Source organism: Equus quagga, chromosome 19, assembly GCF_021613505.1.
Source record: "Equus quagga isolate Etosha38 chromosome 19, UCLA_HA_Equagga_1.0, whole genome shotgun sequence".
NCBI classification, from domain to species: Eukaryota; Metazoa; Chordata; class Mammalia; order Perissodactyla; family Equidae; genus Equus; species Equus quagga.
The window spans coordinates 7,767,142-7,779,287 of record NC_060285.1 but is presented as its reverse complement, the minus strand read 5'-3'; the positions used below and the strand labels follow the sequence as shown (position 1 = coordinate 7,779,287).

Here is a 12,146-nt window from a genome sequence, read left to right as displayed (position 1 = left end):
TGAGTTCTTTAACCTGGCTTCACATTTATTCTCCTGTCACTTTAGAGCTACCCCCGAACTTGCAAAAACAGTAGGAATATTTCTGTTCCGTGTGTGCACTGAACAGCTGAGTCCCTAGCAGGGTGCCTAATTGAGGAGGAAGTTAATTTCATGTGAAGGGCTGGTGCTTGTTGCAAATAGACCAGCTAGACCTCTGAACAGCCGTTTTCTTCAGAACCCAGGGTAAAAGAGCCCAGCTTGTCAGCTCTACTTCTGTGCCTTAGTGCTACTCTGATCCCTCTCCAACAGCAAGAGCTGACTGATGTTGGATGACCTGTGCTGTGACACCAAGCTGTCCCATCCTGGAGGCTGGAGAAACACAGCTGAATGAACGAAGTCATCCAGCCTCACACCCAGGATGACAGTTTCTGAGCAGATGGCCTCATCCTTCCTGTTTACAGACATGCAAGGCTCTGAGAAAGAGAATCCAATCTAATTTACAGGAAACACCACACTTCAGGAAAAGGGAAAGATCAGCTGGTGTGTATACCAAGACCCGACTTGTTCAGGCAAAAAGGGAGAGAGACTGCAAAACAGCTTCCCCTTGGTTCACCAATGGAATTCTATCGTGAGTATATGACCATCATATATTGTTTATTTGTGCTCTAAAGTATTTAAATATCAACATGCACCTTTCCATTGAGTGACTTCACGGGTCATGGCCAACATAAAACTTGGACAGGAAGTCCTTTGGCCTTGGTGCTTCTGTTTCATGGAAGAACCGCATAATATGTGTCCGCTGCTTCCACACTTTAATCGTTTCCTCCAGTTCCATCTTTCCCTGCAAAAGTGAGGGGAGAGGTCATTCATTAACGTGGTCAAGTAGAAGGAATACAACAGCGAAGGCCAGCATTCTATTCTCTGCTCTGGCACTGACTTGTTGAGTGACCTTGGGTGGCAAGTAACGTACTCTGTCTAGAACACAGTTTCTGCATCTGGAAAATGAGATATATTGTTTAACTCTGTGGCTAACTGGTCCTAAGAGGAGAGACTACCAGGTCAACAGGCCCCTGTGCCATGAACGCCTAATCTGACTGGCTTATGTTTTTGCATAATGTTTCTATCATGTTACTTACTGGTCCATGCTGAAGCTCCCATTGATGCTAACGTGACTGACCAGAGAGACAGAATCAGGCCTAGGATTTGACCCCATTTATGCAGGACTCAGTCAACTGGCCTGCCTCTTCTAGCTGTCAGCTGGCAACCAGGTGAAGCAGTAACTTCCAGAGATGGGGTTCAAGAAGAGTTCAAATTTTCCTCCCCATATCTTTTTAAGTTATAAAATACAAGCTGCAATGGATTCTCCCTTGAACAATCTTATCATCTATTTAACCAGGTGATAACTTCCAAGTTCAACTGTTCTTTTGAAACACTATGCAACTGTTGCTGATCCAGTAGTTGCTTTTTAAACCTGGAGACAAAGTGTTCATCTGGGAAGACTGAAAAGCTCCAGACAAGTTGGCTGCTCTTTTAAGTGGGTCAGGGAGAGTCATTTACCTTAATGACCAGAAGATCAACTACCCTGGGGTCCATGACATGGGCATTCTTCATAAACATTTCTCGGACTTTATCCCGTCCCTGTTTCACAGAGATGTCTAACTGGAACAAATGCACTAGAGAGAAAACATGATTCAGGGTAGAAATTACATGGTTAAAGCATGTTTCTTCAACATTGAGTCACTGGATATTCATTGAACAGGTACAGGTTGCCCATTCATTCCATTCACCAAATATTAGCCTGACCCTAAGCTAGGCGCTTGACGATGCAAAGAAGCATGAGACGTGGTATGTGCTCTCAAGGAGCTGACATTTTGTTTGGGGAGACAAGACCACTGCAGTGAAGAGGCAGGATAGCAGAGTTTCAGAGTTCAAGGGTTCAGATCCCAGCTCTGTCATTTATCAGCTATAATCCTGTGTATGTTAAGTTCTCTGTGCCTGAGTGCATTTATTTATGAGTGAAATGAGGATGATAACAGTACATATAACACCAGAGCTGTTGTGAGGATTCTATGAGAGAATGCAAAATCCTTAGCATGGTACCTGGCAGGGAATAAAGCTCTCAATACAGTAGCATTATTATTATATGGAACAAGTGGCAAAAGATGATGGGGTTGAAATGAACGTAAACTGATATGGGTCTGTGCACCACACAAATTTACAGTTGAGGGAGACTGCTGAGGATCTGTGCCGGCAGGGAAGGCTTTGATGCAGGAGCAATGACTACCATGTTAGGTTACTCGGGGGAAGGAGAGAATTTAAGATGTAGCTCCTGTCTTAAAGCTCCCTAGGTCTTAAAGTCTGTTGGAGGGATAGCCATCCATGAATGCAAACATAAAATCATAATATTCAGCAATCCCCGATGAAGTAGGTGCCTGAAACAGTGCCCTGGGCCTTCAGATGAGGCATATGGATGTCCTTTGAAGATGAGGTTTTAGTCATTCGTATTCCCATCCCTGGCAGTGAGCCTTCAGTGGATTGCTGATGACAGCAAGGGCATGAACAGGGCCTTGTGTGCTAGGTAGAATACAGACAGGAGGACGGGCACACTAGGTTGAGGGGACAGCGTGAGCACTGTGGGAGGAAGGAGACCAGGCTGCCCATCTGGTGAGGATACCTTGTGTTGTGGCCATTCCTGTAAGACGTCCACTCTGGTCTATAGAACGACCACAACCAGCTCTGAAACCACTATTTAGGGCTATTCAACAATAAAGCTAGAATCTTTAATTATATTCATAACTTAGTGACAGTGATAGAGAACCAAAGCTTCTGCTGAGGGAAATACTGTGCTGCCGCAAAGACGACAATGTTTCTCATCCGACCAGGGAACCAGCAACAGCAGCAATCTAAAAGGGGAAGTGCATCCCAGCTTTGTAGGGAAGGCGTAACAGAGAGGACAGAGGATCACTCACACCAGAAAGAGCTCAGGATTCTGTGGTGTCTGGAGTAGGCTCTCATGGCGAGCCAATGATACACATCTGTTCTCAAATCTGCCTTTGCCGACTTCACTTTGGTAGCTTAAAATCAACCGTGGTGGGAGTATTTACACCATGGAAAATGGTAAACGTTATCAATCTAGGGTTCCCTCCAGAGAGCTAGCTGTTAAACACTACAGTCAGCATCATATTAGGAATTTTAGAAAAGAGCAAAGGGACAGTAAGACAGACATAAAAACAAATGCAAACTAATACGGATCCTAGAATTTAGAATCTTACCGTGTGGGGAGTGAGGGCTAGCGCACCCTGGGGACTTGCCTTAAGTCACCACTACTGGTCCCTGGCAAACACGGGCCGGGAATCCAGGTTGCTTATTGTTTTTTTAAATTTACAGTTGGTGCTCTTTTAAGGAAAGGAATATGGGGAATCTTCCTTGCTATTAGTGCTTCCTTTTCCTGCATTTTTATATTAGATGCCTGCCCAACCTTGGGAGGAAAAAACAAGGTGCCTCTAGGCATACTCAGGGAGCTGGTGCCCATCGCTCCCCTTCCTCATGCCCTGAGCCACACACCAGGGCACTGGGTGTACGAATCTTCTCAGGAAAATGTTCACAGGCAGTGGGGCTTATGATGTCAGTTCACAGATCCCTGAATGCCCATCTTCCAAGGTTAAGAACCCTTGTCTCCGGAGAGACAAATTCCACAGCTTTGTCCTAGGCTTCCCCCTCTCATCCTAACCCCCTGAACACACCCCTCCACCAGTGAGAAAGGCTGTGGGCATGCAAAAAGTAACAGTCTAAGCTATAGCTGCTGAATTGTTCTTTGGACTAAATTGGTGTCTCTCAAACCAGTGGTGATTTTGCACCCCTCCCCCGGAACATTTGGTGACATCTGGAGGCATTTTTGGTTGTCACAACTAGGGGGAGAGTGCTACTGGCAGGTAGTGGGTAGAAGCCAGGGATGTTGGTAAACATCCTACTACGCACAGGACAGCCCCCACAACACTTACCCAGCACAAACGCTGCTGCTGAGAAACACTGCTTAAATCAATTCTAACTGTCCTTCCTCAACTCAGACATTCCTGAATATTTAACTTTCAATTTGAAAAAATCTGAGACACTCAAAAGGAAAATACGGAAGTGCCCCTTTTGGATGAAGGTGACTACCACGGTCTCTGTGTGTTCTTCCAAAGTTACTGTTAAGGCTTTTCTGAGTCAGGAAGGCCCTGACAGATTAGGAAAGTCGACATTGATATGGTCTCAGCTCTTGGCTCCAGTTCATTTTGGTAGCATTCATACCAGGCACTGGGAGATCCCTAGATGGGAAGGCAGCATGGTATAATGGAAAAGAGAATGAGATCGAGGGGCAAAGACGGGGTAAGGTCTCCACACCATTATGAACTATGACCTTGTCTGGGGTACAGCCTCTTCAGCCTGTTCCCTCATCTAAAAAATAGAAAATAACCTTCACAGGAATGAGGTGAAATTCTAGTGACAACATCTGGTAAACATTAAACGTTGATACAAATGTTAACTATTAAAAATTTCAGCACTTATTTCCCATACCTCTGTTATATTTTGGGTTTTAATGATCTGGTTATATGCCTATCTTCCTGACTAGACCATAAGACTCTTGAAGGCAGAATTGTGTTTTATTCATTTTTGTGTCTCTCTAGGCACCTAGCACTGACCCTATAGTCCAAGCGGTACTCGATGACATGGAAATTAAATGAATGAACAGTTTCTATACAAAGTCTCCTGCTATGTTGTAACCAGCAAGCAGCATGTAATATTTTTTCAAAGGAAGGATTCAACGGTGGTTTCTCCCTGTGCTCCCACGCCAAGGCTGCCACCATCCGGGCAAAGGGCACTCTGCCCCACATGTGCAGCAGAACTGGGTTCTGTGAGATTCAGGGAAAATTACAGCAGGAGATAAGAGTGAGGGGTAACAGCTGGACAGCCTCTGAAGTCCGGCTCTTCTACTTACTAACAGTGTGACATGAGACAAGTTCATGAGGCTCAGTTTTCTCACCTGTAAGACAGGGAACAATCAGAGCCTACTCTAAAGTAAGGTAATGTAAAGTATTTAGCATAGTGCTGGGCCATGTGTGTGCATTTCAATAAATGTTAGTTATTATCAATACTATTACTTATTCCCAATTCTTGGTTTGGTTCCCCAGCTGGAGTCCCAATTGTGGATAGCAAGGCACCAGTGTAGACAGAGGTCTGAGCAAGTGACCAGCTATAGATCAGTGATCCTTCCTATAAGGGTGTACCACCCCACTGACTCCCTTTTTTCCTGCTCTCTAGGCTCCTGTAACCCCTGGCCTTCTCCTCCTCCTCCCAGGAACCTCTGACTCTGGGATTATCTTCTCAAATAGTATTTGAAGGAAGGTTCTGGGAGCGGATGGTTTAGAAAGAGATGGGTCCTGACAGTGGATACTTGTGTTCTATCCTCAACTCAGCCATTGATTTTTTCCCCTTCACACACTGCTCTTCCCGCATCTGGGCCTTGTTCCCCACCTCCTGCTCCTCCCTGCAACAAGAAAGGGTTCTGGGCACTCACAGAAGTATTCTGCTAGGCAAACATTATGTTTTTAAACATCTGAATTTGAATACACATTCCCCCAGCCGTCCTCTGAAGGCATTTGAATTTGCAGTGTCTGACCCAGCGGTTCACTCAAGTCTCCCTGTCTAGCATCCTGTGGGTTTAAGTTCTGGTCATCAGCAGCCTCTCAAAAAGGCAGCTTGAGGACAGGGACACTGTGGAGCAGACACAGCTCCCACACATCAAAGAACTGCGGTCTACAGGAGGCTACTGCTAGGGTAAGCCCTATAAATAAGAATGACAATAATAACAACAATAAAAACAACAGTAGCAGCCCACATTTAATGAGCGCCTGACTAAGTGCCAGGCCCTCGCCTAAGCACTTTAGATCTATTAATCTACTTAACAGGTAACCCTCTGAAGAAGGTACTATTATTATCCCCATTTTACAGATGAGGAAACTGAGGCACAGTGAGATGAAATAATTTGTCTAAGGTCACACAGCTAGTAAGTGCAGGGCGTGGAGGCAAGTCTATATAATCACCACATTTTACGGCTTCTCACACACAGGCAGGGCAGTGGCAGCCCTGATGGGTGCTATGGTGCTCCAGATCACTTAAAAACACTGGCACAGCGCTTAAGTTCGCACACTCTGTTTCGGTGGCCCGGGGTTCAGGCTTGTCTGCTAGGATTCCGGGTGCGGACATGGCACCGCTTGGCAAGCCATGCCGCAGCAGGTGTCCCACATATAAAGTAGAGGAAGACGGGCACGCATGTGAGCTCAGGGCCAGTCTTCCTCAGCAAAAAGAGGAGGATTGGCAACGGATGTTAGCTCAGGGCTAACCTTCCTTTAAAAAAAAAAAACCTTCCCTCAGACTAGCAGTGATGGTCTACACTGAAGCACACTAAATCAACAAAACAGTCCCTGACAGTGGTACTGCCCTTGACAGTTTAGACGGCACTTTCCCCAACCCCTCTTTCATCAGGTGCACTAGGCAGCACTACTGGGGATGCCAAGATAAGAAAAAACACAGGCTCTGCACCCGGGGAGCTGATATCTTAATCCTTCAGGTTAACAGACTGGTTCTCTGACAACTCAGTGGAGGCAGGGGTTCTGAGGAAGCAGCAGGCAAGCCAGCAGGGGGCAGGGGGAGGAGTTCCTAAGGAAAACTAGGGGCAGGTAGAATATCGGGGGCAAGGCGTGGGAGACTGGAGAGAGGGGGAGGACATCTCGCCTGCAGGGGTGTAAAGGCACTCCTGATTTACGGATGACCTTGGGAAAGTCACTTCCCTTCTCTGCTTCAGTTTCTCTTTTTGGTGGGGATGTGGGAACCAGATGATCGCTCAAATCCTACAGCCACTTGGGTTATACAACCTATGGGCATCTGTAAGTATGTTCTGGAACTCTAGAGTTGACGTGGGGTTCCAGACCCACCACAGGCTAGCTCTGGGCCTTGTAAGCGTCACTTGGCCTCTCGGTGCCTCAGTTGCCTCCCCTATAAAATGAGTATGTCACTGACAGTCCCTGCTCTCCCTCCCGGGGTTTCGGTAAGAATTACGGGAATCCTAGAAGCCAAAGCGCCGAGGGCGCCTAGAAGCGCGGGACGGACGCTGGGAAGGGCTGATGTGACTCCGGCGCCGCCGCCAGGTCGGGTCCACCAAGACTCGAGTGACCCTCCTGCCCTGAAGCACGCGGAGTCGCCTCTGCCCAAGCTGGTGACCTCGGCTCGGCCCGGGAGAAATCGGAGGCCGGGACGGCTGCGACCTTGGGCTGCCTCCGGGGCCCCGCGTGCGCCGCTGCCTCTCACCAGTGTTCGGCACCTCCCGGTACCAGGCGCGGTAGAGCTCGCGCACCCTCCGCTTGGCCTCGTTCATGTCCCGACTGAAAATGGGCTTCACCGAGGTGCCGGCCGCGGCGGCTGCCCGACTGACGCCGCTCGCCGCCATCTTGCTAAGGAAATCGCCTCCTAGCCCCACCCCCTTTTCAACGCGCGAGTGTGGCGGAAGAACGAATATCTTCTGTCATTGGCTAAGATTAAACGCCCCGCCCCTAAGCCCCAAGGGTGGGCGGCTCTGTGGCTCTTTGATTGGCTGGAAAGGCTCTGTGGGCGGGAGAAGATCGGCAGGTGGGGCCTGCGCATGCTCATTTGAGGAAACGCCCGCTCGGCCGTTGGTCGTCCTAAACGTGGCCCGACGGCGCCGCCAGGGGGCGCACGCGCCACAGGCTGGAGGCTGGGCGGGAAGCCGGCGCGCGCGGTCGAGCGTCTCTCGTTTGGGACGCCCGTGGGCGCGCAGGGCGTCGCGGAGCTTCCTCGGTCGCTCGCCGGCGCGGCCCCGAGACGACGGCTGAGGCTGAGGCGCATCCCGGTGGCTGGGCTGCCGTGGAGCTGGCCCGACCTCTCTGCGGCTTTCCCACAGCAACGACTTTTTTAAAAAATAAACCAGCTCTTTGCAAGCGCGCTGTAGATGGGAAAGCGCTTTCCCGGCCCTTGGCTTCTCGGCCTTTCTCCACCGCCCGGGAGGTAGTTATCTGATCAGCCCCATCTCAGACAAAGACATTTTCCTCCCAAACTGTGGATCTCTGTGAAAAACAGCCCAGAATTTTGGAGCTGGGCGGAACCTTCAGCCGTGCGTCCTGGGCCTCTGTCTCTTCCCGGGCCTTTTTCTGCAGAGGTTCCCTGGCCGTCGGGGCAGCCTGGAAGCGTAGAGGGAGAAGCGGCAGCCGGCAGCCGTGCAGGAGATGCTGTCCCTGGTCCTCGCGATCTCTAGGTAGGTGGGTGCCCTCAGCATGACCGCTTTACAGGTGCGGACGCTGCGGTGGTGCCGAGTCGCGGTCGCTTGACGCCTGCCTGGGCTTCCCGGTTCTTTCTGACAGCGCAGCTGACAGGCACCTCGTGAGGCTGGGGAAGGAGCGGGGCCAGCCTGCGGGACGGCCCTGCCTCTAGCCCAGTCTTTCCCGTTTTAAAAGGGTAAAGAATTGGATTTTCCCCCCCTTTATTATCTTTTAAAGAATATTCGTACATTTAAATAAGTTATAAAAGAAAGCACGTCACATCTATGTTACAGAGCATGATAATAAAATGGAAACTTACACCTCAGTACCCACTTCAAGAAGTGGTAGTACAGTTCCAGTTTCCATAAAGCATCCTGAGTTCCTGGTAACCACTGTTTTAACCTCTCGGGGCACGTTAACTTGCTTAAGCCTCGCCACACGCCTGTGCGATGAGCGCTGTTATGCCCATTTCACAGGGAGAAAGCTGAGAAGCAGAGAGACTAAGTGACTTGGCAGCGTTGGGTTGAGACCCAGGTAGCTGGCCCCGGAGTCTGTGTCCACCTCTCCCAGCACCTGTACAATATCTGCCTGTGTAATTCTAACCTGATCCGTGCTCCTGGCCTCTCCAGGGGTAACCACTGTCATTAATTCAGTGTTTAATCTTCCTTTTCATTGAAAAAAAAATAGCCTCTAAAACAACCCACAAACTCGGAGAAAATATTTGCAAATCATATATTCTGTAAGGGACTTGTATCTAGAATATATAAAAGGCTCTTACAACTCAACAGTGAAAAGAAAAATAAAAAAAATGAACAAAAACGACAACATCAAATGCTGACGAAGATGTGGAGTGGCAGGAACTCTCTTTCATGGCTGGTGTGAATGCAAAATCGTAACCCACTTTGGAAGACAGTTTAGCAGTCTCTTACAAAACTCAACACACTTTACCATATCATCCAGCAGTCACGCTCTTCGGTATTACCCAAATGAGTTGAAAACTTATGTCCACACAAAAACCTGCACATGAATGTTTAGAGCAACTTTATTCGTAATTGCCAAAACTTGGAAGCAACCAAGAAGTCCTTCAAGGGGTGAATGGATAAATGAACTGTGGTACATCCAGACAATGGGATATTCTTCAGCGCTGGAAGGAAATGAGCCATCAAGCCTCATGAGACATGGAGGAACCTCAAGTGGCTATTACTAATTGAAAAAAGCGAATCTGAAAAGGCTGTAAAATTGTATGATTCCAGCTATGTGACGTACTGGAAAAAGGTAAAACTATGGAGACAATAAAAAGATTGTTGGTTGCTGGGGGAGAGAATGATGAATAGGTGCAGCGCAGAGAGTTTTTAGGGCAGTGAGCCCATTCTGTGTGATACTATAGTGGTGGGTGATGTCATTATACACTGTCCAAACCTGCAGAGTGAACCCTAATGTAAACTGTGAACTTTGGATGATTCCGATGTGTCAGTGTAGGTTCGATTGTAACAAATGTACCACTCTGGTGGGGGATGTTGATAGTGGAAGAGGCTGTGAGTATGGGCGTTACAAGGGGTATAGGGAAATTCTCTGTATTCCACACTCAATTTTGCTGGGAGCCTAAAACCACTCTTAAAAGATAAAGTCTTTTTTTTTTTTATGGGCAAAAGATTTGAATAGTTGTTTCTCCAAAGAAGATATACAAATGACCAGTAAGTACATGGAAAGACACATCATCATTAGTCATTAGGTAAATACAAATCAAAACCATAACAAGATAGCCATTTCTCAGCCACTAGAATGCCTAGAATAAAAGACAGGCAATTGTTAGTGATGGCAAGGATGTGGAGAAATTGGAGCCCTCATCCGTTGCTGGTGGTCATGTTAAATGGTGCATCCACTTTGGAAAATAGTCTGACAGGTTATTAAAAAGTTAAACATAGACTTAACTATATGGTCCAGCAATTCCAATCCTAGGTATTTACCGAGGAACGTGAAAACATTTGTGCACACAAAGACTTGTATGCAAACGTTCATAGCAGCGTTATTTACAATAGCCACAAGATAGAAACAACTCAAAAGCCCCTCAACTGCATGGACAAAAACCCCAAAAAAGTAGGGAAACAAAATGTGCTATATCCACACGATGGAATCCTCTTCAGCCACGAGGAATCTCGAAAACATTGTGCTAAGTGGAAGAAGCTACACACAAAACAACACATATTGTATGATTCCATTTGTATGAAGGGTTCAGAAAAGGCAAATCTATACAGACAGAAAGTAGGTTAGTGGTTGTTCAGGGGTGAGAATGGAAATGAAGAATCGACGTATTATGACGTGTCTGTGTAGGCTAATGGAAATGCTCTAAAATTAGTTTGTGGTGATAGTGTACAACTTCGCAAATATACTAAAATTCATTGAATTATACACTTAAAATGGGTGAAGGATAAACTTTATGGCATGTAAGTTATATCTCAGCAAAGCTGTTGGACAAAAATAGTCTCCAATGATTTTTCAAATGGGTAAAGTCCAATGTATCTTAATGATGCCTTCTTGCTCTCATCATCTTAAAAAAGGAAAAAACCTCTGTTTGTCCTTATTAAAAACAATGATTTTAGAAAATTGTGAAGGAACAGCACAGTACAGAAAGTAAATAGCCTCCATCGAAGTAGAGGTAATGTAGAGCACAGTGAAAAGAGTTTAGTCAGTCTCTGATACCAGTGCCTAGCTGTATATCAAGTCACCTTTCCTCCGTGAACTTTGGTTCCCACATCTGTAAAATGGGGATAATGGTGGCTACCACACAAGGTTGTGAGGATTAAATGAGATGATGTATATAATAATAAGTGCCTAGAAGAGTGTCTACTGCACACAGATGTTTGATAAATGTTGGTTTTCCTTTCTTTTGTCTACTAATCAGATTATGAGAATCCTGTTAACTTTCTTTAGCCTCAATCCCTATAATACATTACACAGAGTAGATCCTAGTGACCAAGAGCCAGTGAAGAGGGGCAGTCTTGCTGAGGGAGGAGGGTTGGAATGCATCTAGGTGGTTGTCTTGATTATGTGTTTGCAGCTTAAGCCCCCCATTTTTTACTTACATTGTATGTTATGGATTAATACAAATAGAGATTTTTAAAAGTGCTTTTATGCACATTTTACCCAAGATTAAGAAAACGTCCATTTTCTGTAGCAAAGAATATTCTTATTTTTGGTGGGTGATGTTGGTGTAGATATGGGTTAAGGGCTAACCACTTTCCCAACCCCCTCTTCTCACTGTCCTTGTTGCCCAGTGAGTGTTAACTTGGGTTGAATTGAAGCCTGAAGCGTTTAGAGGACTTGTGCAGTTGGTCATGGAGGGAGAAACTAGATCCCAGAATTTCTTATTCCAGTTCACTCCCTCTTACCTCTTCCTCCACTCCTGCTCTCCTGTCACCCCACTTTTGGCCTTTATTTAAAGTTCTCCTGTCCAAGATGGTCAACATCTATCTGCATCCTACTTCTCTGAGACCACCTTAGAGTCAGAGATAACACAGAAGATCTTTTGGTCTCCAGTGGCATATGGGATCATGGGATCCCAAGATGGAAGCAAAAGCAAGGAGGAGGTATCAGGAACTGGAAACACACCCATCAGGGCCCAGATACATAGCCACACATTGTACTCAGCCTTTTCTTTCTGGCCCCTGTAGGGAAGAGAAAAGTGGCTTTTATCATTTTCTGTATATTCTACTATATATTTTAAATTAAATGTTTAAGATAATTTTAGATTCACATGTATAAGAAATAAAACAGGGAGGTCAGAGGTACCCTTTACCCAATGGTAACATATTATAAACTATATAGTACAGTATCGCAGCCAGGATACGGACTTTA

General features: G+C 46.5%; 1 protein-coding gene across 1 annotated transcript; it reads right to left on the bottom strand.

Moving 5' to 3' along the window:
• Nucleotides 1-612: 612 nt before the first annotated feature.
• On the bottom strand, nt 613-7,488 carry NDUFA6 (NADH:ubiquinone oxidoreductase subunit A6). Its single transcript, XM_046646748.1, has 3 exons — nt 7,327-7,488; nt 1,537-1,652; nt 613-820 (listed from the first exon to the last, which is right to left on the bottom strand). The coding sequence occupies exons 1-3, from the start codon at nt 7,463-7,465 to the stop codon at nt 689-691; spliced, it is 387 nt and encodes a 128-aa protein (XP_046502704.1). The 5' UTR covers nt 7,466-7,488; the 3' UTR covers nt 613-688.
• Nucleotides 7,489-12,146: the final 4,658 nt, after the last annotated feature.

Bases quoted from the DNA above. Each gene is read 5' to 3' on its own strand.
- NDUFA6 (XM_046646748.1), bottom strand. From the start codon at position 7,465: ATGGCGGCGAGCGGCGTCAGTCGGGCAGCCGCCGCGGCCGGCACCTCG. The intron at 1,653-7,326 runs GTGAGAGGCAGC...TTTTCTCTCTAG, and splicing joins CCGGGAGGTGCCGAACACTG to TGCATTTGTTCCAGTTAGAC. The intron at 821-1,536 runs GTAAATGACTCT...TCACTTTTGCAG, and splicing joins TTGATCTTCTGGTCATTAAG to GGAAAGATGGAACTGGAGGA.